General features: G+C 43.6%; 1 protein-coding gene and 1 long non-coding RNA gene across 2 annotated transcripts in view; one reads left to right on the top strand and one right to left on the bottom strand.

Moving 5' to 3' along the window:
• FCHSD2 (FCH and double SH3 domains 2) overlaps positions 1–11,178 on the bottom strand; it is a 272,647-nt gene extending 261,469 nt beyond the window's left edge. The window contains exons 1-2 of the mRNA XM_081282330.1: positions 10,582–11,178; positions 8,730–8,827 (exon numbers count right to left, since the gene is read on the bottom strand). Of these exons, the coding sequence (XP_081138456.1) occupies positions 8,730–8,827; positions 10,582–10,602 (119 nt within the window). The 5' untranslated portion in view covers positions 10,603–11,178. The remainder of the gene's footprint in view (positions 1–8,729; positions 8,828–10,581) is intronic.
• LOC308642948 overlaps positions 11,114–26,497 on the top strand; it is a 39,397-nt gene continuing 24,013 nt past the window's right edge. Inside the window, exon 1 of the long non-coding RNA XR_014020669.1 lies at positions 11,114–11,251. This is a non-coding gene — a long non-coding RNA (uncharacterized lncRNA). The remainder of the gene's footprint in view (positions 11,252–26,497) is intronic.

The following is a 26,497-nucleotide window of genomic DNA, read 5'->3' as shown; positions in this document are numbered from 1 at the left end:
GGGGTGCGGCTGTCGTTTATACTTTTCCCAACATTATTTATTTTTTTATGTGGTGCTGAGGATCAAACCCAGGGCCTCACATATGCTAGGCAAGTGCTCTGCCACTGAGCTACAACCCCAGCCCTGGCAATTTTTTATTTTATATATATATATATATATATATATATATATATATATATACACACACACACACACACATATATACACACACACACACACACACACACACACACACACACACTTTTAGTTGTTGATGGACCTTTATTTTATTCATTTATTTATATGTGGTACTGAGAATTAAACCCAGGGCCTCACACATACTAGGCAAGCACTCTACCACTGAGCCACAACTCCAGCCCAAACACATAATTTTTCATTAATTTTAAACTCACTTTAATCTATTTTTCCACTCAAAGAAGTGTTAAGTATCATCCTACTTGATCTTTTATTTGCTGCCCTAAATTTTTAAAAATTCTCCCTCTCAAAGATTTATATCATTTTGGGTAGTTATAATATGAAAGAACACGAATTAAGAAGCAATAATGATTGATCAATCAATGAAAAAGGACTGTCCAGGAGCTGATATGCTATTCCCAGTTTTCATTACATCTAAAACATCACTGATGGTCTGGGGATATGGCCTAGCAATAAAGCATTTGCCTAGCATGGACAAGGATGTTGGTTTAATCACTAGCACAATATATAAATAAATAAGCAAGCAAGCAAGCAAACAAACAAACACCACTAATTGCAAAACAATTACTTTATGCCCCACTAAGAAAAAATACTGCCTACTAAATTGATATAACACCTTATCACTTAGAATTTTTATTCATTGTTACTAAAAGAACTCTTTTAAACTTATTTTATCAGATTTTTAGCACATATTTCTATTGTGCACAATAAAAGGATAAAATTAATTGGTGCATTAGTCATATTCAGAGGCAAACTCTTCTGAATCACTTTTTTGAATCAGTCATCTATATCAAAGTTTTTTCACACAATACCATCCTCTGTGCCATCAAATGCCCACGTGATCCAATGTTTGTATTACAACCATTGTCTGTGGGATTTTCTTCCAAAACAGCTGATACCTTTTCCGCAAGTTCAGTGCACCGAGAGCGCCAAAAGCAAATATAGATGCATCTCGATTTAAGCAATGTAAGAATGTCAAATAATGTGCTACTGATACTGCTTCTTTAATCTTTTTTACTTGTTTTTCTTTTTCTGGTTTTAGGGATTGTACCACTGAGCTACATTCCCAGCCCTTCTTTTGAGGCCAGAGTCTCAAAATTGCAGAGGCTAGCTTTGAACTTGCAAACCTCCTACTTCAGTCTCTAAGTCACTAGGATTACAGGAATATGCCATGGTGCCACACACATTTTTTTGTTTTGTTTTGGGTTGTTGTTGTTAACTCTTATTTTATTTATTTTATTTTATATGTGGTGCTGAGAATCAAACCCAGTGCCTCACATGTGCTAGGCAAGTGCTCTACCACTGAGCCACAACCCCAGGCCCACGCACGTTTTGTTTGTTTTGATAATAGTTTGTAGTTGTTGATGTCCTTTATTTTTTTTAGTTGTAGTTGGGCACAATATCTTTATTTATTTATTTTTATGTAGTCCTGAGGATCGAACCCAGCGTTCCAACGCTCGGACGTACTAGGCAAGCACTCTACCACTGAGCCACAACCCCAGCCCTTACATGCATGTTTGTTTTTTTTTAACAACTGATGAAACACAACTTCCTTTGTTACCTTGACTAAGACAACATTCTTCCCAGACTTCAATCCAATAACAATAGTAGCCAGCAATGCTGAATACCTACCAAACTTGGCATTTCACGAATCTCATTTAACTTCCACAGAAAAGCAAAAATGTAAACATTAAAATTTTCTTGTATCTATGAAATATGAGGCTCAGAAAAGCTTAGTAACTTATCGAAGCTAGTAAGTAGCAAAGCTGAGATTCAATCTCTGGTCCACATTCTTTCCACTACTTCAAGTGTTCTCAAAATCTAGTGCACTTAAGAATCACCTCTACAGGAATATAGCTCAGGGATAGAACATTTGCTAGGCATGGGTGAGGCCCTGGGTTTTATCCTAGTACCATTAAAAAAAAAAAAAAAAAAAGCAAAAGTTCACTGATAGCTCAATGTATGGAAAAAAAAAAATATATATATATATATGTATATATATATATATATAAATAAAACTATTACGCGGGCATGGTAGCACATGCTTTTAATCCCAGTGACTCAGGAGGCCGAGACAGGAGGATCACAAGTTCAAAGCCTGTCTCAACAATTTATGAAGGCCCTAAACAACTTAGTGAGACCCTCTAAATAAAATATAAAAAAAGGCTGGGGATGTGGCTCAGTGATTAAGCGCCTCTGGGTTCAATCCCTAGAAGGAAGGAAGGAAGGAAAAAAAGAAGAAAGGAAAGAAAATAAACTTTTAGTTAATATGAACATTTTCACAAGCAAAATATTTCAAAAGATAGGACTCATAATGAGTTCCTTGGTTAAAAGCTGGGGAAACAGATATGAGATAGAGTGCACTAGTATGTAAATTAGAGAAAATAGCTGAGAATCCTCACCATACTTCATCTCACTATGCCTCAGTTTCCACCTAAATCTATAAAATAAATATGATAATTTCATAACTTTTACACAGTATATAATGACCTCCTAAAAGTGTTTGTTAAGATGGTAGTTCTTTGTATTCTGAGTCCCAGTAAAGAATCTTTTTTACTTAGCACATCAAAAGGATAAACCATATTAAAAAGGAAATCAGATAGGGTCTAAATTTAGAAACTTGGTAAGAGGCCTTAGAGAACAAAAAGAGAAAAAAATAAGTAATGATAAACTAAAAAGAAAGTAAAATGTGTTTCTCTACTGCTGATAGCGAACATCAGTATAAAATGTGCATCAATATAAAATCTCCCCAAAAGCATGGAATGTCCCTGATTAACAACAAATAAATTATCTTTTTCTCTCATACTTCCCTCCCAACACACCAGCTTCCAAATGCATCCCTGGAAGAAATGAACTGAAGAAGGTGAAGACAGCAAAGGGGTGGGGATGAGGGGAAACAGTATCATAATTGGTCTCCTCCCTTCAAAATTCCAGAAGGAAAAAAGGTGGGGGTGAAAACTCACCATATCCAGCAGAAAACTCTCCTATTTACCACTTAATATGTTATGTGTTTGTTTATTAAACTCTTTTTTAAAAAAGTCATAAAACCTTTTTTCTAGCCAGGTAAGGTGGCACATGCCTATAATGCCAGCAATTCTGGAGGCTAAAGCAAGAGGATTGCAAGTTCAAAGTGAGCCTCAGCAATTTAACAAAATCCTAAGAAACTTAGTGAGAACCTGTCTCAAAATTTAAAAAATAAATTAAAAAATGCTGGGAATGTGGCTCAGTGCACCCCTGCATTCAATCCTTAATACCAAAAAAAGAAAAAAGTAAACAAACCTCCTTAGCTGACATTTCACTATCTACAAATGCTCTGAATGGAACTTGGGGCTTGAATGAAGGTAGGTATGTTAAAACTAAAGCACTCTGTACAGTGTATTTCTGCATAAGACATCTTTGGCCTTTATCATTTCTCTATCCACAAACAGCTGCTTGCTTATATTGCATCAATCTAGAATCAGTTTATTAATCTAGTTTTAATTGCAAAATATTTTAAATGTGAGGGTGTAGCCCAGTAGAACAGACCATGCTTATCATCTGCAAAGCCCTGGGTTCAATCCCCAGCACATAAAAATAAAATAAAATAGGAAAAATAAGTAGATGATTACTTGGGTATGTTTGAGATTAACATTGCTGCTCTTTTGGACATCAATTTCAAAAACTTTTCTTACAAATGCAAGCCAAAATTATGTATATATAACCAATATAGCATGTATACATAAAGTATTCCATTAATGATTTAAAATCCTAGTTGTCCGTAGTATAACAAAATGAGTAAATGCCTACCTAATGAAAATTTTTACAAGACAAACAACTGTCTTGCTTATTTGAAGTATATTTCATCGTTTATAGTTTGTTGGCAGCAAAAAATAATCATTTCTTAATTCCTTATTGTGGAGTTGAAACATTTCTATAAAATGTATATTTAAGGATATTCATGGGCACAGCTGTAACAGTCAATAAGGTGTAGTATTTCCACAAAAGGAAATATAGGGCTGGGGTTGTGGCTAAGTGGTAAAGTGCTCCCCTAGCACGCACGAGGCCCTGGGTTCGATCCTCAGCACCACATAAAAATAAATAAACAAAGTAAAGGTATTGTGTATAACTAAAAAATAAACATTTTTTTTTTAATTTTTAAAAGGGGCTGGGGATGTGGCTCAAGCGGTAGCGCGCTCGCCTGGCATGCGTGCGGCCCGGGTTCGATCCTCAGCACCACATACATACAAAGATGTTGTATCCGCCGAGAACTAAAAAATAAATATTAAAATTCATTCTCTCTCTCTCTCTCTCTCTCTCTCTCTCTCTCTCTCTCTCTCCCTCCCTCCCTTTAAAAAATAAAAATAAAAAATAAAAAATTTTTAAAAAAGGAAATATAGAGCCTTTCCCATCACATGAAACCATAGAAAAATTTCAGCATTTTCATTTGCTCTGTGTAATGGGGGGGATGGGGGGTGGCTTTTTTTTTTTTTTAACAAAGGGGCTTGTTTCTACAAAGCTGAATTATGTAGCTACATTTGATAACACATGGCATGGCCACCCTTATTTCACGATGTGTCAAACTATAAAGCATACTATAACATAGCAGACCCTAAGAATTAAAGTTCTTAAATCAATGGGACAAAAAGGAAGAGAGAGACCTATACTCATGCTTTAGTAGGTTAACACAGTATTCCATTCAAAACATTATGGGAAGCCAGGCATGGTGGCACATACCTACAATTCCAGACAAGAGGATCACAAATTCAAGGCCAGCCTCAGCAACTTAGCAAGACTGTCTCAAAATAAAAAGACTAGGGATATAATTCAGTGGTAAAATTGCCTCTGAGTTATATCCTAATATCCAAAAAAACTACATGAAAGAGCTAGGATGTAGTTCAGTCAGTGGTAGAGTGCTTGCCTGGTGTGCACAAGGCCCTGGTGTTGATCCCCAGTACCCTCTCCCCCCCACCCGCCCACACACACACACACACACACACACACACCCCTACATGGGAGTGTCAGGCACATTATTGCACACCTGTAATCCCAGCAATTCTGGAGGCTGAGGCAGGAGGATCACAAGCTCAAGCCCAGCCTTGGCAATTTAGCAAGACCCTGTCTCAAAATAAAATAAAAAGGGCTGGGGATATAGCTCAAAAATAGTGCCCCACTGGGTTCAATCCCCAGTACTACCAAAAAAAAAAAAAAAAACGGGAGTGAACTGAACAGAAAAACATATTTGACTCCTTTTAAAAAATTCTGCTAGTCCCTTAGAGTACCACCAATCTCTTAAATTTTTATTTTACTTATAAATACAGATACATTCTATATCAAATAGTACAGTATATTTACCATGCCCTCATGAATTAAAGTGTAACACAAACTCAACGATACCCTACTACAGTCCTCCACAAATGGCTTATAAAATATCCCACCTAAGAACAAATATGGTTTCTCCTGTATTGAGGACTGAACACAGGGGCACTTTACCACTTAGCTATACCCCAATCCTTTTTATTTTGAGACAAAGTCTAGGCTAAGTTGCTGAGGCTGGCCTCAAACTTGTGATCCTCCTGCCACAGCTTTCCAATTCACTGGGGTTACAGGTATGTGTCACCATTCAAGGCTGAATAAAGTACATTTAAATACAGTTATATTCACTTGACAATTCTGCCATTCCAAACTAAAGGTACAAAGACTAAAAATAAGCCAAGTGCAATGGGGCAAGCCTGTAATCCCAATGACTTGGGAAGCTGAGGCAGGATGATCACAAGTTCAAGACTATTCTCAGCAACTTAGCAAGGCCCTAAGCAACTTAATGAAACCCTGCCTCAATATAAAAAATAAAAAGGGCTGGGGACATAGCTCAGTGGGAAAGCACATCTGCCTTCAATCCCCAGTACAAAAAAAAAAAAAAAAAAAAGAATAAGATTTAACCTCTAACTTCAAAGAATTCACAAGGTGGGAGAAGCCAGAAACATGTGAAAAATCAAACTCCTTTGAGACCACAGAGAACAATTTACAGAGGTAGTAATAGCATTTGCCATGTGAAAAAGTGGGAGGAAGGGTATTAACAGGCAGAGGGAACAGCAAACAAAGACGTACACTTACAACACACAACTAGATTAGTAGATGTCTTAAAGAGCCAAAGTAGGAGGAATAAAAAAGAAGGCTGCATGGGCATGAAACATGCCCACGTAACTTAGTAAGGAAACCTTGCAGCTAGGTTGCTGAGCATCATGTATGTCATGACAAGGTGATGGGCCTTTATCCAGAAGTACACAGAGAGCTAATATATAATAAAATAACTGATGGCTAACTGATAACAATATGAAAGACATTAAAAAGGAGAGGTTGGGGGATGGAAGATATAAGGACACTGCTGGTAATTAGAATATTATTGTAATAATGTGGCCAAAATATCATGGATCAGCAATAATACAAACAACTAAACAGCAGCAGCAAGAGTGAAAATCTACCTCAACTTAGCTTAACATATACCACATCTACATGCAGTCATTTGATCTGGACCACCCTTCTGAATAAAGGCCACAACTGCCCCATTCTACAAATGGGGCAACATAAGTGTAGAAAAATGAAGACATTTTAGAAGTCAGAACACCTTAGTAGGTGACAGGGCCTAGAAACAAACCCAGAGCTGTCTGCCATGTCCATATTCTTGACTATAAGCTCCTACACCAAGGTACAGGCAATAGGAGAAAAGAGTAATCAGGAAGTTTTTAGAAGAGAAAATCAATAGGACTTAATGGCCATGACCACCCACACCCAACACAGGATCTTCACTTATACACTAAAGTTGCCTACCTGAAATGCTTCTGAAAATTGATTACTTCCTTCATCTAGAGATTTCAATTAAAGTATCTTCTTCATATACTTACTTAACAAATGTTTAAGACCATGATAAAACTTTAGGTATTTTTTTTTTGGGGGGGGGGCGGGTTTTACTGGGGATTGAACTGAGGGGCACTCAACCATTTTTGAGCCACATCCCCAGCCCTTTTATGTATTTTATTTAGAGATAGGGCCTCACTGTTGCTGAGGCTGACTATGAACTCACGATCTTAACCCTCCTGCCTCAGCCTCCTGAGCCACAAGGATTATAGGTATGGGCCACTGCACCCAGCTAGCTTCAGATATCTTACACAGGAATTTTTAAATTTAAAAATTTCCTTGTGAGCAGGTGTGGTAGCACATACCTGTAATCCCAACTAGTTGGGAGGCTGAGGCAAGAAAATCACAAGTTTGAGGCCAGCCTGGGCAACTCAGAAATAACTGTCTCAAAAAAAAAAAAAAAAAAAAACAGCTCTAGGACTATAGCTCAGTGGTAGAACGCCCCAGGTTCAATCCTCAGTACCACAAAATACAGTACTTTTCAGTTGGAAAAACAACAATATTGGTGAATCCAAGAGAGATGAGAATAGATTTTATATGCCTTAGTCAGAAACCCTAAAAGAACAGGTATATAGCTGAAATGTTCATAAACAGTACATAAGTATGGAAAAGGAAAAAATGAAACACCTTAAACTAAAATCTTTGGGCTATTAGCAATTCCAAACAAATATACTTTATCATAATATTATCTAGTTAGTATTTTTTTATGAAACCAACATAAAGTTAGGCAATTGATGAGGCTTATAGATCCAACTGCAATTTGATAATTATATTACTAAAGTGAAATAAGAACTGCAACAACCATTTCAATATGCAAATCATCTTCTATCCCTTACAAAAGTATCTGTCGAATTGTCGGTTTTAACTACAGGATTGTTAAAAAAAGGAGAGGGTTAGGTGCGTTTCTTTCAAAAAGTCATGCTTCACTCTGTATGGAAAGATACTAATTTTCACAATGTTAGTTAAGATGTCTTATTTATTAAATTAAAAGTTATCTTGATTATAAATATAAGTAACTTTAATTATAAAATAAAATGAAAACATAGTTCTCACTAAGTTTAACATTCAAAGACAGTTATATGTGTCATGTTTAACAAACAGTGCTAGTATCTAATCATCTGGGGTTGAGTGGTTCACCCCAGATATTAACCATTAACCATAGGAGTTGATTTAAAAATCTGTGTAAAATTATACAGTGAATAATTGTTACAATTCAGTGGAAAAACATAAGAATTTTTACTTCAATAATTATAATTTGACTGACAGACTTTTAAGGCCCTTTTTTTTCATAATAGTATGTGTACATTATAGGTTCCTACACTACAGGGAAAAAGTTTGTATTGTGTTAGTTCCAGTTATAATTTCCAGCTGAGTCAAAGTTCTAACAGCCTTAAAACAGGAAATCCAAAAGGAAATTCCATCAGTAGATCCAAACAGGGTTGGCAACTCAAAGGTTCTTTGAAAAAGAGATATGGAAGTTCTCAAACTAGGAGCTGGGGTTGTAGCTCAGTTGTAGAGCACTTGCCTAGCTCGTGTGAGGCACAGGGTTCGATCCTCAGCACCATATAAAATAAAGGTATTAAGCCCATCTACAACTAAAAATAATTTTTTTAAAGTTATCAAACTATTTACTACAACCTTACCTCATATCTTCAAGCAAATCACATTCTGCTTGATGTTTGGCTTGAAGTTTTGTCATCTGCTCAACTTGAATGTTTTTCAGTTCTTGTGTTACTTTCACCTAAAATACACCATATATTTATTAAGGCCATACTACAACTTGAACCAAAAAAAATTAGGAAAAACTCTAAAATTTGTCAGAATATATACACCTCTTACTTTTCTCTCCCTAAAGATACATAAACCCACTACTTGCCATCTAGTTTCATTATTAAACACATTTATTTAATAAAAAGGTAGTCAAATGACCTGTAACAGGCTGAATGAAAATACACTGGTATAAAAATTATAAAAAGATGAAAAATAAACTGCCATTCTATTTCATGCACAAGCTCAGTACATACCTAGGTCCTCTAACAGTTTTAAAAGAGCCAGTCTTCTATTTCTTCCAAAAAAGATTCAGACATTAACCACCAGGAGAAGTGAGCAGAGTGTAGATGGGAGAGGAGAGCATAAGAGTACCTAATACCTAATGACCGAAATTTATACAATCATGAAATAATAATATGAATGAATCAAACTACATAAATTATTCCATAATGGCTGCAAGAAAGCACACTGTCTCAGGATGATGCCCTCCACTCGCTGACAGCGCGTCAAATCACAATCTCACAAAGGAGAAAGCAAAAGTGACCTTCCAACATATGCAGTGCTTTTAAACTAACCCAGCAAGCCAGGCCGGGTGAAGGCTCGACTGTAAACAGCGAGAACCGCAAATGCCAGCGGGCCAGAGCCTCCAAGCCTGCCAGGCCGGACCTCAGGGTTCGAGGTTACAATCGTAGAATCCTGGCCGCTGGAGCGAGGCTACCCAGAGGAGCAGGAGTACATGTGCAAAAGAAAGGTCTCACTTAACTGATCCCGGATTAAGAAAGAGAAAGAAGACACGGATGAGTTAGGCATTCAGCAAATGTTTGCCCACGAGAGGAGGATAGAATGGCCTCCTCCACCCAGTGTCCACAGAAGACATTCAGTACCCATGTGCAGAATTTAAAAGACAAGGACACAGCCTCGGCCACTGGAAAAGCCAGAGAAGGGCGCAGCGGGAAGCTGCTGACAAGCCAAGAACACTCGTCACTCCCACCCTGACTATCCAAGGCCAGATCTAAGTGCACACGCCACGCACAGTGCACTGTCGAAGGGTTCGGTTCTTGCCTTCCTGGGGGCAGTGCCACCGCCTCCTTACCCCCTGGCTGGGGGCGGGGAAAGAACCTCGTGGAAAGGGTGGGGGTAGAAAAACAGGATCCATCAATTCTTAATTTGCTTTTCCCTAGAATGGGAGGGCTATGACTATTCCAACTTCTTTTCGGCAGCCCCGTGGGAAAACCAGGCCAAACCTTAGGACTAGGCTTGAAACAAATCCCCCGCAAATCTGCAAACGGGCGGGGGTGGCGACAAGCGGCTGGAGGGCTCAAACCTGGTGCAGACTAAACAATCACACACGCACAAGGCTCTGCAAATCTGCAGGGGCTCCCCCGCCTCCACTCATTGCAGCCCCGAGAATGCACTTTGCAGCGGGCAGCACTGCCATGCAGGCGCACACATACAAATGCACACCCGAAACTCCTGTAAAATGTCTGGGGGCATCTTCAGTGCAGTGAAGGAGATGAACCCCGGCAGTCCCTCGATTGGAAAGGCACCTCACACACGCCCTCCCACAAACACCCGCCTGGAACCAGCGGCAACTCCGTGACAAGCCGGAGGCGAAAGCGGTCACGGCCCCTTGCGGGGAGGGGGAGGGGGCGCAGCAGTCGCCCCAGCCGCATTCCTAGTACGCATACCCTCCCGAACCCCAAAGCTCCACGGCTGCGCCCTTACCTTTCTCGGCGGTGGCTGCATGATGCTGAAGGGACATCAATCCTCCCCCGACGGCGGCGTTAGCAAGAACGAGAGAAGTAGGGCTGGAGAGGAAGGGGTGGCCCAGAGAGCAAGGGCACGAGTGTGTGTGTGTGTGTATGAGAGAGAGAGAGAGAGAGAGAGAGAGAGAGAGAGAGAGAGAGAGAGAAAGGAGAGCCCAAGGAGGAGGACTCGCCCCAGAAGCAGCAAGGCCAGCAGGCAGCAAGAGGACCCCGGCCAGAGCGAGTATGAAGAGAGGGAGGAGGAGCGCCGGGAAGGCCTGGGGCCCGGGCGGCCCGGGGGGTGTGTGAGGCAAGGAGGCGGAGACCACGAGGGGGCGGAGGCCAGGAGCAGGGGCGCTAGGGTCTCCCGACTAGTCCAGCCGCTGGTAGGGTGCTGCCGCGTCGCCCGCTCTCCCCGCCTGCCGCCTGCTCCCGTGCTCCAGGCGGACGCGGCGGCCCCCAACCCCACCCACTCCGGCAACCCGTCCCTCGCGGTGCCCAACGCCCCCGCCCGGCCCCGGGAGGAGGGAGGCGGCGCCGCGCTCCCTGCTAGGGCTCCACCACTCAGGCCGCGGGAATTTCCGGCCCCACCGCGCGGCGCAGCGCCCCGCTCCGGCGGAGGAGGGAACCGCTTAGTCCAGCACCATCAGGTTAGCTGGCCCCGCCAGGCTGCAGCGGGGGCGCGAGGCCGCGGCGCGGGGCTCCGTATCCTGATGGGGGACGGGGGGAACTAACGGATTGGTCGGAGGATGGGAAAGGTAGAAACTCTACAGGAGCGCGAAAATTCCCCTATTTCTTTCCGTGAGTGGCACGTTCCAAACGCCTCCAGCCCCCTCCCCCACACCGGGAGTCAGCCGGGGGCTTCCCGCGCGCTTTCCCGCCAGCTCGCCGCGGCGCGCGCCTCCAGCTGGGGGCGCGCACGTGGGCGGGAGAGGGCCGTGCGCCGACGCACGCGCACAGGCCGCCCCCGCCTCCTGCCGGCTTTAGCTGAGCGTTTGTGTCCGGGTAAAGGAATGGTGGGGGGCGACGCTCGTAGGGAGGTTTTTACAATGGGAAGGGGCCGGGTATGCCCGTGGCAAGAGAGATCTATTTTTTTGCTTCCTCTCGGCTACTCACATCCCTCTTTACCTGCCAGCTAATTGTGCACAAGGGGTTGAGCATGGACAAATCCTTTTACAACTGGCTACAGGTGCCAGTCCGTTGCGATTTGGGGTGGGAAGTACAGAAGTAAGCGGTTTGCTCTGCAAAAGAGAAAACGCTGTCTACTACAAGACAATCGGGACTCTGCTGAAAGGGAGCAGAGCAGTCTAAAAGACATTGCTACCGTGTCACAATGTATCTGAAGAAAAGTGGAGACTCTCCGAAGGTCACAGCAGAAATAGAAATGAAGCACTGGGTTGGATCCTCAACACCACATAAAAGTAAAGATAGTGTCCATCTAAAACTAAAAAATGAATATTTAAAGAAAAAGATACAGGGGCTGAGAGTGTAGCTTGGTAGTAGAGCACTTGCCCTAATATGTTTGAGGCCTTAGGTTGATCTCCAAAAAGAAGGAAAGGGAGGGAAGGAAGAAGGAAAGAGGTGGTGGGTGAGCAACATAGGGTAAAGTAGAAGAGGCAGTAGGGTACATAAAAGAAACCCACGGCCCTTGTTTGGGAGTGAGGACCTCTGAGTGTCGTCAGTTCACTCTGCCTGCCCTTGACTGAGTGAACTTAGGGTGGCTCATCTACCAATGAGGATGCTTATCTAGGAAGTGTCCTCCCACACACCATCATGCTCTGCCCAGACTATCTGCAGGCCCTGGTGTCAGCCTTCTTGGGTCCTGAAAAGAGTGGAAATGCCTCTTCTCCTTGCTCTGAGCCACAGGGCTGAGTGGAGAATGAGCTGAATCACCCCCATGGTTTTTTCAGAAGTTGGAGTTGCAGGCAATTGTTCTCAGAAGTGCAGTTCAGGCAAAAGAGGAAAGTGAGGCCTGCATAGACCAGGGTAACTTGCCAGGCCGCCACGTGGTCAGAAATTGGGAAGGTGGAACTTGACCTCAGGTGGTTTACACTGAATCTAGAGTTTTAAGCAGGAAAGTGATAGAATCAGAGCTGTGCTTCAATAAGATTTATCTAGAGCTATGTATAAACTAGGAGACACACCCTGCTATTTCTGGTTTCCTTGAGGCTATTCAAAAATCAGCCCTCCACCACAGTCCTCAATTAGATCAGGGAAGGCCAAGGGCAAGGGAACAGGTGGGTGGGGCTCCTGAGCCCAGAGGACTATGGAGCAACAGCTACAGCCCTGACATGAGGTATAGAGGCTGGGATCCACTGGTTCAGTGTGAAGCCTTCAGGATAATCCATTCCCTTGTTTTAGCCTTTGTTTCCTCACTTATTAAATGGAGTTATATCATACCATCCTCACAAGCATGTGTTAATTAGAGTTTCTCCTACACAGAACCTAACACATACTCTGTACTCAAAAAATATTCATTGATTCATCATTGAGAAGGTATTTGCTGGGTCCTGCCTTTTGCCAAGATTTAATGCCAGGCATTGGGGGCGATAGGGGTAAGCAAGATAGAATCAACCTAGGCTTTACCGGGGCTAAGTCCCATATCAACCATCCATAAATGACACTTCACTAGTAAGGGAGGGGTATCAGCACTTGCCTAAATGCAATGTTCTGCAACAGCAGGTGCCTAACAAAGATTTGCTGAATCCTAGTCTTTAGTGCAACTGCTCTGACCCAGAGATCATCCTCTCTTTGGCTTCCTCCTTGGGAAGTGAATACTGGGGATATAAAGTTGATGGATATTGGGAGATTTAGGATCCAGCCTAGACCACTGATCTCTGAGACTTCTCTGGGCCTTTGTGCCCATCTAAGAATAAGGTAAATGAACTCTAGAATCTAATAGGCTCTTTACAGATGTAATCAGACCCTAGGAATTTATTTTATTTATTTAGGAGTCATACTTTGCCTGATTTGCCATCATTTAGAGTAGCAAATGACTTTCTGGAATGATTTCCCCTCAAGATTTGATAAAGAGCTAAGGGCAATATCAGCAGACTTACCTGTTGAATATGTTTTCAAAAATGTGATTTTTGAGGGTCTTGTGGTATGCCTCAGTGGTAGAGAGCTTACCCAGCATACTCGAGGCCCTGAGTTGGATCCTCAGCACCACAGTAAAAAAAAAAAAAAAAAGATTTCTTTCTTTTTTTCTTCCTTTTTTTTTTCTTTTTCCACATTCCTTGGGATTGAAACCTAGGGTGCTTTACCAATGAGCTACATCATCAGTACCACCATCACCCCTTTATTTTGGAGACATTTTTTTTAATGTTTTAACTAGGCATGGTAGCACATGTCTGTGACTTAGAAGTGAAATTACCTACCCAAGGTCACACAGCTAATAAAGGAGAGCCAGGCCTGGCCCCTGCCTCCCAGTAACTAGGGAGACTGAGGCAGGAGATTGAAAGTATGAGGCCAGCCTCAGCAATTGAGTGAGACTCTCAGTGTCTTAACAAGATCATATCTCCAAATAAAAAGGTATGAGGGGGCTGGGGCTGTAGCTCAGTGGTAGAGTGCCTGCCTTGCACGTGTGAGGCACTGGGTTCGATCCTCAGCACCACATGAAAATAAATAAATAAAGATATTGTGTCTTAAAAAAAAATGGTATGAGGATGCAGCTCAGTGGCAAAGCACCCCAGGTTCAATCCCCAGAACCAAAATATATATATTTAACATTTACAGGTGCTTTATTCAAATGCTAAGTTTTCATGATTTTTCTGAATTAATTTTCACTGTACCCCTATGAAATAGTATTATTTTCTTCATTTTTATGGAAGAGGAACTGGAAACTCAGTAAAGATAAGTGACTTGCCCTGAAGTGATGAATTTGGGAAAAAACCTGATTCTTCCATGAAAAATGGTCCTCTGTGAAGAATGTTTAAAAGAATTGGGAGCATTCATCCAGGAAAAATAAGACTGAAGACAATACAATTCATGTGTTCCAAACTCCATAGTACAGGGGAAGGAATTTCTGTGACCTGTGTAAGCCAACTTAAAATGTACCTCTTTGAACAAGGATGAGGACTTCCAGAGTCTTGCTTTTGCATTGTAGACGAGCACTGTGTTCCCAGGAAGACCTCTTAAGATTCTTTGGGGAAAGGGCTGCAGAGCAGAATGCACTGAGGTCCCAGTGACAGAACTGGGACAGGCCTCAACTGGGTCTCAGGAAGAAGATTTCTGAGCTGCCTCTGGAGGAGGTGAGCTGCCCATCCCTAGGGCTGGGCAAGCAGGTGCTGGCTTTCTTATATCAAAGAGGCCACAGATAGGATTCTCAATCTGGAAAAAAGTTAATAACACCTATGCTTTATTTTGCTTCTTCCATGTTTCAAGCATTGAAATAGCCACTTTATTTATATTGTTTCCAACCCTCATTATACATATGACCCCATTTGGGCATTCACAGACTATAGCTTAGTAGTGAAATGACCTACCTAAGGACACAGCTAATAAAGGAGAACCAGGTCTGGACCCTATCTCCCTCTGACTTTGAAGTTGTGCTCTCCCTCCAACGTCCCCCAATGTACACTTCTCCCAGAACGTGATTCTAAGATTAAGTCAGAGCCAGGATCAAAAGCATGCTTTGAACAGGTATGTAAGTGGGTATTAGAAGACCAGCTCTTCTGGTATTACACAGACCTTCTGGGAGAAACTGTAGGAAGACAAAAGTGTGCAGAAGCCCTTTACCAAAGCTAGTAGGAAAAACACCCCAAAACAGGCACAAAGCATGCATCCAGGTCAGATTTATACTCCATCCAAGGCCCTCTCCAGAAAATGTGGCCACCAGCCCACCTGTCCATACTATATACCAAGGCACCCCACACACACTCCCTGCAGCTGAGTTCCATGGCCCTCTCCACTCTGTCATTATCCCTGACACATTGGCACAGGCTACTCGGGAATGCTTGTCAGTACATCCAAATGGCAGCCATCCCTTCCTGAACCCCATCAAGCCCCCCTGGGGATGCTACCGCAGACTGTGGACCTCACTTCCATTCACCTACTTCAAACTTGGGTCTCCTTTCCCTACCCTCTACTGCCCAACACAGCCCTCTAGTCAGCCTGGGTGGGTGTGTCTGTCTCCTCCTCTAACCAACTTCAAAACAATCTCAGCACATTAGAGCCAGGCATGATGACATACACCTGAAATCCCAGCTAGTCAACAGGCTGAGGCAGGAGAATTGAAAGTTCAAAGCTACCGTAGGCAACTTAGTGAGAACCTATTTCAAAATAAAAGGGATGACGATGTAGCTCAGTGTTTAAAGTGTTGTGTATAAGTATGTATTTTATATGTATAAAGCCTTGGATTCAATCCCAGTACCATTTAAAAAAAAAAAACTGCAGTACTTGGGAAGAGACCTGAAGGTCAGTGCTGACAGAAGAGAGCAAGGGCTCACATTGAGTTCGTAGCAGAACTAGCCCTTGGGTTCCATTCAGTATCATTCAACAAGTCTCTTGTTCTGCTCAAAAAACTTAACACCAAAAAAACAAAGAACCCTATCAATAAATCAGCTAAGGAGATGAACAGACACTTCTTAGAAGAAGATATACAATCAGTCAACAAATATATGAAAAAAAATGTTCAACATCTCTAGTAATTAGAGAAATGCAAATCAAAACTACTCTAAGATTTCATCTCACTCCAGTCGGAATGGCACTTATCAAGAATACAAACAACAGTAAGTGTTGGCGAAGATGTGGAGGGAAAGGCACACTCATACATTGCTGATGGGACTGCAAATTGGTGCAATTAATCTGGAAAGCAGTATGGAGATTCCTTGGAAAACTTGGAATGGAACCACCATTTGACTGAGCTATCCAACTCCTCAGTCTATACCCAAAAATTTAAAATCAGCATACTATATAGTAATCCAGCTACATCAATGTTTATAGCAGCTCAATTCACAATAGCTGAAATATGGAACCATCCTAGATGCCCTTCAACAGATAAATGGGTAAAGAAACTATGGTGTATGTATGTGTGTGTGTATGTTATGTATGTGTGCATATATATATATATATATATATATATATATATATACACACACACATACACACAATGGAATATTATTAAGCATTTAAAAAGAATAAAATCATGGCATTTGCAGCTAAATTGATGGAGCTGAGAATATCATGCTAAGCTAAGTAAGCCAATCTCAAAAAACCAAAGGCTGAATGTTCTCTCTGATAAGTGGATGCTGATCCATAATGGCAGGAGGAGGCACGGGAAAAATGAAGAATTGTTAATTGGGCAAAGGGGAGGGGGGTAAGGGAAGGGAGTATGGGGAGCAGGAAAGATGATAGAATGAGATGGACATTATTATCCTAGGTACATCTATGACTACACATGTGGTGTGATGCTATATCGTACAGCCAGAGAAATGAAAAGTTGTGCTTCAGTTGTGTACAATGAATCAAAATGCATTCTGCTGTTATATATACCTTGTTAGAATAATAAATTAATTTTTTTAAAAGTCTCTTGTTCTGGGCTTAGTCAAGAGAAGGTCTATGGGGTGAGACTTGGGCCCTAACCTCCAAAAGCTCCAAGTCTTAACAAAATTGATTAAAGATCACAGCAGTGGAATGGGGGATATGTAAGGCCAGGAGAATCATAGGAATTCAGGGCCCCACTAGAAGGTAGCAGGAATCTAAGGCCAGAGGCAAGTCCCTAGGAAGCAGGCAATGGGGCAGGGAATGATCTGGTCAATTGGTATCCCTGCCAGGGAGTATATATTACAATTTAGAGGATGAGGGAGGATGAAGAGCTAGTCTCCAGGATGTGGTGGGAGCTGGCAGACACGTGACATCAAGAGACAGGAAACCAGACTTGTAGCCCTATCTTTGCCAAGCACTTTCTGAATGTGATCTCTGGCACATCACTGTCCTCAGCCTTGGTTTCTACATCTATAGAATGTCTTGTCTTCCTCCCAGGTGTGCTGTTGTGAAGATTAAATTAAATATCAAGCATATGATCTATAAAGGGCTGAGGAGCCATGTAAGCCAGAGACTGCCAACTGGGATGCAGCAGGGAAAGCTAAGTGATGCCTATGTGGGACGCTGACGGCAGCCTTCCACTGGGAGCTGCACTTTGATTACAGCTCTGAAAACCAGGCACGGATGAGTAGAACAGTCAGGTGTGGGTGGAAGGGTGAAGTTTCTGGGGTTTTCAGTCAGGCAACCCTGAGTTAGATGTCTGGTTCCTCCTCTGCCTAGCTTTGGATTCTTGATCAAGTCTTGAAACTTCTTTTCATCCAGGTTCCCTCGTCTATAAAAGGGGAAGAATGACTGTTTGCAGGTTTGTGGTGGGAATTAAGTGGGAATATTTATGTAAAGTGCCTGCAACCATGCCAGCCCTCATATGTGAGTTTTCCCTTGTGTGAGCATTCCTTCATTTTGTTCTGGTTTTGTTTGTCAATTTAAAAAATAAAAAGAGGAATTCCCATGGTGAGGGGAGATTGATCCTGATTATAGTTCCAGTTCTTCCCCTGACTCACTGTGAGGACTTGGGAAGTCCCTGCTTCTCCCTCAGCCACTGTTTCCTCATCTGTAACACCAGAGGTTCCACTAGGGACTTCTCCAAGGCCCAGCCTGGGAGGCATAGAGTACTTCCTACCAACCTGTGGGCCCCTTCCATGGGGACCCCCCCACACACACACTGAGACTGAGCTAGGGAGGGAGCTTCAGTCAGGAACCAGAGGAGAAAGATGGAGTTGTGGGCGAGGGAAAGCACAATGGGATGTGGCAGCCCTGCCACCACTGTGTGGGCTGACCTGTGAGGAGAACAAGCCCTGCTCAGTTTAGCCAACCTGCCTGCCTATTTTCCCACAGCCTGCCCAATTGATGCCTAAACAAAACAGCTTCCCTGCTCCCTACTAGAGGGAGGGAAGCCAAAACGAGTGTCCTGAAGGGCTGGCAGACACCCTGGCATCATGCCTGTCTTCCCTGGGCACCCGCCCTTCCCCTGTCTGCAGCACCACCCTCAGCCAAAGCAGGCCCAAGGCGTGGAGAGGAGCTTCCCAGGGTCTGCACTCCCCTCCTGTATCCAGCCTTCCTAAGTGGACACCCTCGGTCCCTAAACCTGCCTGTCCTCCCAGGCAAACTTTGGCTGTGAGACGTGATCTAATTCTCACTCAACTGCTGTGGGCAGATCATCTGGCATCAGAATGCCAGGAGCTGCTGTCAGTCGCCATGGGAGGGAATTCCCTGGCTCAGGAACAGGGAACAGGTGGCGAGTCTCCCTGAAGAGACAGATGCCACCCACGATGTAGGCAAAGCCAATTCTAGGGTGAGGAGCATCAAATCCACCACCCCCGGCCTTCTGTCTGATACTTGTCTACACTGGGCATATTAATACTAACTCAGCTTTATTATAGTTACTATCTGGCAGATACCACTCCAAGCATTTCATGCAAATAACTAATTTAATTCTCACAACCCAGGTACTATTATTGGCCCCATTTTATAAATAGGTCAGGTAACTTGCCCAAGTAACAGAGCCAATAAGTGGCAAACAGATTTGTACTCTGTTGATCAGGCCAGTCTGTTGCTGTTCACTGCTGTGTTGATCTGCCCCAGGAACACAGCATCCCCCATTAAACCCAATCTACACTTGGAACATATCAAGATGCTTGTCCTAGTATAGATCCCACACCTTTTCCCAGACTTGCTGAGACTAAGAATCGCCTCATATAAAGCATACCTCTCTTGGGGGCTGAGGGTATAGATCAGTGTTAGAGCACCAGGTTAGCATGTGTGAGGCCCTGGGTTTAATCCCCAGCACCAAGACGCAGCCCCCCACTTGAGAAAGGTATTCATTATATGAATGTATGCCCCCGACTTCCTGAGCCTCTGCCCATGTCTAAAATGGGGTTACAGTTCCCCGCCCTCCCCATTTGCAAGTGAGGCTGTGTGTTGAGCCAATGTGTGTGTCTGCACTAGCTCTGCTTGGGTGTCAGGAGTTGTTTACAAGCACACCCAGCTGGCTCCTTACAATAGCTATAATAATAATAGCTAACGTTTTTTGAATGTTTAGAGAGCACCAGGCACAGCTCTCAGGGCTTTGATGTTTTAACCCAGTGATTCTCTCAACCTCCATTATCTCAATTTTAAAGATGGGGTTAAGTAAGTTGCCCAAGATCACACAATTAGTAAGAAGCAGGACTACCAGGCGGCCCTGTTCCTGTGTCGTGTCCTGAAGTTAACCACTCCATTATAGTTGCTGGACTCACCAGCCCCTCCTCATGGGAACTGGACTGCCAAATTTAACTGAGGAAATAGGTACTGTATCAGTAGTGCTCAGGGAGGGGAGAATGAAAATGGATTAAACAGAGTTCTCATTGTAGATGAAGAGACAAGGTCTAGAAACCCCTTATTATTGTTTGAGGCTGAGTAAGAAGTTCCAAAGCACAGGATTAAGTGCTGTGGTAGTTCCAAATGGAGGAAGCCTTCCTCCAACCTAAAGGAGAGGACCCAGGAAAGCTGCACTGGGAGTGGGACCGGGAGCGAGGTACTCCCAACAGAGGAATCATGAAAGCACAAACCACAGGCTAGATGGGCCCAAGCTATGTCTGGGGACAGTCTTGAATCTTAGGAAATGAGCCTCCAGTGGTGAACTGTGGCCTTGGATTCCCCTCTTGGATGTTTGCTCTAAATTTTAAAAGCAGTGCCACTGTATGGTATTTATTATGCTCTGTAATAGTCATCCTAACAGTATCCCCACAAACACCCCACCCCATAGGCCTCTGGGAAATCTTATTTGTCACCCTGTTTCCAGAACCTAGGACAAGGTGTGGCACCCAGCAGGCATGCTGGATGAATGGATTTAAAGGCTTAAAGATGCAGAGGTTGACCAGGAGTATAGACAGCCAGGTCTGACAGGCTGAGGGAAGGTGTACTTGAGGGTCTACGTGGGCCTGTCTTCTGCTGGCTCATAGCCAGCCCTCTGTCCATCTGCTGCTTCTGTTGGGGAGAGGCTTATGAGCAAGTGACCCTTAAGAAGAGGATAGAATGGGTCTGAAGGACAGCATGCCTTGGCTGGGCCAAACTAATTCTAAAGTCTTTTCTCTCTGCCCATTGAGCACTCAGCCTGTGGTCTTGGCTAAAAGTGTGGGTCAAGTTCTAAGTCAGACTGACTAGTTTATTGCTTTTATAGCTACATAGACCTAACTGCATAATCCGGATATTGGTTCCTCTAGGAAACCATCTCACAACACCTCCTTCCACTGTGTTCCACTCTCAGTCACTGTGGGTATTGGGAAAGTCACCTTTGAGGCCATGTGGCTCCATCATTGACTAGTTATTTTTTGTTTGTTTATTGGCAATGCTGGGGAGAGAAATCAGGGTTTCGCCCAGGGCTAGGCAAGTCTTCTGCCACAGAGCCCCACAGTCCAAACTCTCTAGTTCTTAACCATCAAGACCAAAGAGTTCTTTATTTATTTATCATTTTTAATCATTTTGAGACAGGTCTCATTAGAGCCTTGCTAAATGCTAAGGCTAGCTTTGAACTTGCAATCCTTCTACCTACTTCAGCCTCCCAAGTCACTGGGATTACAGTTGTGTATCACCATGCCCAGGATGACCAGAGAGTTCTTTCTAGATGGTAGAAGAATAAATGTAAAAGTGAAGCTTCACCTTTCCCCTCTGGAGCAACTGGTAAAACCTCCTGCAATCCAGTGCTGATCACAGGTAGGCTACTTGTATCAAGGCCATTGGGTTATCCAGATATTCTGTCTAGGAGCTAATTTTCTAAAGACTGTTAAGTCTCCACTTGCACCCTCACCCAGCCCCGCAGTGTCTCAGGGGACTGACTCCTGGGGTCTGCACCACCAGGCCCCCTTGCCAACTGACTTCCACATGCGTTGATTCAGACAAGGAGGAAACTAGAGGATGAGAGAAGAGAGAGGTCAGGGTTTTCCCCACCTCCTCCCTCCTTGATCACACTTCCTGCCAGCAGCCCTACCTCTCACTGGGCTCCTGCAATGATTCCTGACCCCCTTCACTCCTAGGGGTAAGAGTTTCCCATTGTTGCCAGTGTCTGACTGTTGCCTTGCCCTCCTTTTGTTTGTCCCTTTAGTCTAGCCACACCTCAGTACAGTAGTCCCTTCATTGAAGCCTCTTCCTGACTAAAACAGGACATTCCACCCGAATCTGCTATTCACATGAGTCAGGTCAAGACTTTCCCCAGAAGAAAAACCACCTAGTCCATGAACTTCTATGTCCCCGTTCTAGGACAGGCACACATAATGCTGGCTCCTTTGGATGCTTCAGGGCCCTGATTCTGACTAATCTGTCACTCCCAAGTACTCTTGTGGGGGTGGGGGGAGCACCTGAAGCAAGATAACAGCCACTGAGGGTAGGAGGTGATTTTAAGCAAGACAACAGACCTCTGCCTGTGGCAGACAGTCACCGCTCAGGCTGCATAAACAGTAGGACTACAGGAAGCCCAGGAATGGCAGTGACTGGGGCAGGCTTTCTGGAGGACCTGGCAGAAACCCTGGGGTGCTGGAAAGGTAGGGGCGGGGCCAGAAAAAGGCTTATCTCAGGAGAACAAATTGAGCAAAAGCTAGGTAGAAGGAAGTAGGATTCTTTTTTTGGTGCTGGGGATTGAGGAAGTAGGATTCTTGAGGTCAGGAACAAGGGGCAGGGACTTGGGCACACTGCCCCTTGGCTTCCCTCAGAGCAAAGTCCCTCACCTTGTGACATGCTGAAACAGGACTCCAGCCTGAGGACCAGGTCTCTGCAATCCTCCACAAGCTACCCCCTACCAAGGTTAGGCTGCCAGTCATCCCAACCCTTTCACTTCCCTTGTTGACCACACCTGCCATAGCCACAGAAGGGCCAGGTTTCAGTTCTCATTTCCTCCATACCTCTGTAGACTCCTGAAAAGTTTCAATTTCTTGACAGGGGCTAGGCCTGACACCTGATACCCTCAGTCACTCCTGCCTCTGCCTCCCTACAGTCACTTCAAGCCAGCACTCCTGCCTTCTGCCCTCCTAGCAAGTAAAGCAAGCTCTCTCTCTATGTGCTCTTCTGCTGAGGACCCTTCCATGGCTCCCTGCTACCCTACAAATTAAACCCAAGGCTTTTAACATGACATTCAAGGCCTTTCACGGAGAGATGTCCGCAAACCTACCCAAGCTCTCTCAGGCCCATTTTGTTGTCCTTAACGTACTTTAACAGCAACTCATCAAGTTCTTTGTATTTGTTTTTTTTTTTTTTTTTTTTTTTTTTTTGTGGTGCAGGTAGGCAAGAGCTTTACCACTGAGCTAAACCCTGGGCCCTATTATTATTATTATTATTATTATTATTATTATTACTTAGAGAGAGGGGGAATTTTTTAATATTTATTTTTTAGTTTTTGGTGGACACAACATCTTTATTTTATTTTTATGTGGTGCTGAGGATCAAACTCAGCGCCCCGCGCATGCCAAACAAGCATGCTACCACTTGAGCCACATCCCTAGCCCCCTGGGCCCTTTTATATATATATATATATATATATATATATATATATATATATATATATATATAATTATTATTATTATTATTTTGAGACAGGGTCTTGCTAAGTTGCCCAGGCTGATCTCAGACTCATGATCCTCCTTCCTCAGCCTCCTGAGTTGTTGGGATTCCAGGTGTGAGCCACCACACTTAGCCGTAGCATGTGCTTTCATCAACTTCACACTTCTGAAGATGCTGTTCCCTCTCCTTTCAACACCTTTTCCCCTGTTCTTTGCCTGATAAGCTCACATTCATCCTTTAAATGCCAGCTAAAAACCCCTGCTTCTGTCCTTCCTCCTTTCCCTAACTCAGAATTAATCCCCGCAGGGTTCCAGAACCTTGTTCAAATCTTAATGATAGCACTAAGCATAAGATAAATGAACTTCTATTTAGCTACATCCTTTTCTGAATTCCTCTTTCTTTCCAGACCCTGTCCTCAGCTGGGACACTGATAGCTATGTGTTGGTGGCAAGCCACCCAATCCTCTCTGGAACTTTCCCTGAGCCCCTTGGCTCCATTAAATGCTCTATGTCCAAAGCTTTTTGGAACTGCACAGGCATGATTAACCCATGATCCCCTGTCACCAGGCTATGATTCCCTTGCCAATATGGTAACAGGCCAGGTTCCTTTTACTCAAACTGTCCCTGTATCCCCAGTACTCACCATTCCAGAAATCCTTATTGCCCAAACCATATCCATTTTTTTTTTTTTTTTTTTTTTTTGCAAATGGAAAATCGGGATCCCAAGAGGCACAGAAATTTGCTTAACACTGTGACCCAGCTTCAGGGTTTTCCCTTTGCCCTCCCCCAAAACTCTGAACCATTCTATTCTCCAAGGATGGCCCCTGGCCTAGACCAGGGCTATAGACCAGAGAGCGTTTCTGCACCAGACTTCATCTATCACTGTCCTATGGGCTTTCAGGCAAGAAGCTACCAGATGCCCAGTTTTACTTCCCTCCTGGCTTCGGAGACCATGCAGAGAGCAACCGTCAGACCTCAGGCACTTCCGTTTCCACCAGAGCCAGGCTTCCTTTTAACTTCTTCTGTAGCAATCAGACCATGGGCCACAGCCTCTGTACCAGCGTCTGGACAGTTTTGCTTTTCCTTGTGGGCCCAACCCAGGCAGCATTAGTGGGTTATATACTGCCTCCTGCCAAGGACAGACTCTACTCTTTGGGGTTTGTGGCAGGAAAACATTATTACCCAAAAACCCTGGAGACTGGGGTCTTGACCTTGATGAAACCTCATTTGATATATATGGTTGGGAACAGAGGTCTCCCATGAGGAAACTCCTGGAGAATCATGAGCCCTTATATCTCTTGATGAAAACTGTTCATTTTAAAGATAGGGAGACCTTGGCCGAGAAAGTGACTTGCCCAGAGCAGAATACAGTAATGTATCCAGGGACATTTATTTGTAAAGAGGCCTGACCCTGAACTAAATGGTCCCAACCTATGGTGCTCTGAAGTGCCAAAGTGCTTTCACCTGTGTGATATTGTACTTTCTTTTTGTCCTTGTGAGGTATTGGGGGATTGAACCTAGGTCCTCACATGTGCTAGGCAAGTGCTCTATCACTGAGCTATACTCCCAGACAAAATGTTATTTTATTTTGAAGTGGGCTCTCACTCTGTTGCCCAGGCTGGTTTGAACTTCTGTGCTCAATTGATTGTCCTGCCTTAGCCTCCCAAGTAGCTGGGACTGCAGATATGTACTACCACTCCTGACCATGCTTAATTTTTCTATCTCCCACTAGCAGCCTTCCAGGTGCCTCCCTTTCTGCAGCCCTGGTGAGCACTCCCTGCTCGCCTCTCTTCAGCAGCCGCTTCCTCCCCACACTGCCCACCACTTAACCTTTAAACCATTCCCAACCAGGTCACCGTAGGCTTAAATGTGTAAAGTACAAGTGAATGGGTTTATATCAAGGGCTGAGGAACATCTTCTGGATACCCAGGAAACTTTTATGCTAAGTCTGGTTTTTGCAGCCCTTCTTCAGCAGAGAGAAAAGTCCAGACACAAAAATGGAATTCAGGAATATATTTTCACTGCTCCTTATCAGTCCTTCTTACTAGCTCGCATTTAACCCACACATGCTTGAAGGGTGCTCTGGAAGGACTACAACTCGCCCCTCCACTTCTCTCACTTTGGTAATTTATCATCATCCTCAAGGCTAGGAGAGGCATTAAAAATCAGGCAGTTCAGAGCTGGGCATGGTGGCACATGACTATAATCCCAGCAACTCAGGAGACTGAGGCAGGAGGATCAAAAGTTCCAGACCAACCTCAGCAATTTAGCATAGACCTGTCTCAAAATACAAAATATAAAGGACTGGGGATATAATTCAGTGGGTGAGTGCCCTCTGGGTGCAATCCTAATACTGCAAAAAAAAAAAAAAAAAAAAAAAAAGCAGTTCAACTCCAAGTTGCATTCAGAAATCATTTCTTCCATCATTTCTTTCTCTCCAAGCATTTGTTGAACTCACACCAGATCCAGTGCTTAGTGCTTTGAGATCCAATAGGGTCTTGCCCTAGGGAACTCAGCACCTGAGCAAGGAGACAGACACATGAAGTAATCCTATAGTGAAGTGTGTACTGTGCCATCAGAGGGAGTGATCAGATTTCTCAGGGAAGGAGATGTCTGCCTGGGATCTTGAGGGATGAATTCACCAAGCAGAAAAACTGGGGAAGTGCTCCAAGCAGCAGTTGATATTCTTATGCCCAGAACTTGTCCTGTTAATCAGGTTGCTCCTGAATCAGACTCACTGACTTCTGCACACCCCTTTGCCTTTCTCCAGATTTTATTCACTCACTTTGTCCATCAACAAGCTTTCTCGAGCATTTTATTGTGAAGATACTGTATTGGGCCCTGAATCACCCCATCCCTTATTAAACATGCAACCTTGAGCAAGGCCCCTTGGGTAAGGCTCATGGCCTTGAAGAGACACCAACCTGGTAGAGGATGGATACATAGACAATGACCATGTAATGTGTGCATGAAGGAGAGAAGGACAGAACTAAAGAGCCATCAAAGGCACAATAGCTGCCATTCTGGGAGGTCAGAGAAGACTTTCTGCAGCAGATGATTTATGACCTGAAACCTGAGATATGAGATCCCCTTTGCCCTTATTTCTCTAAGGTAGATCTAATTGTCTCCATTTATTTTCATTTATTTATTTTTAATCTTTATAATTTTTTGGTTAAGGCAGGGGTTGAATCCAAGTCCATGCATGTATTAAGCAAGCACCCTACCTCTGACCTCTGTCCTCAGCCCTATTATCTCTATTTTAGAGGTGATGAAACTGAAGTTCAGCAAAGGGGCATTACCCAAGGTCGCATGTTCAATAAGGGATGG

Source organism: Spermophilus citellus (assembly GCF_964194105.1).
Source record: "Spermophilus citellus genome assembly, chromosome: 2".
In the NCBI taxonomy this organism is placed as follows: Eukaryota; Metazoa; Chordata; class Mammalia; order Rodentia; family Sciuridae; genus Spermophilus; species Spermophilus citellus.
The sequence above is the reverse complement of the archived record's forward strand: the minus strand, read 5'-3'. Positions and strand labels throughout refer to the sequence as shown.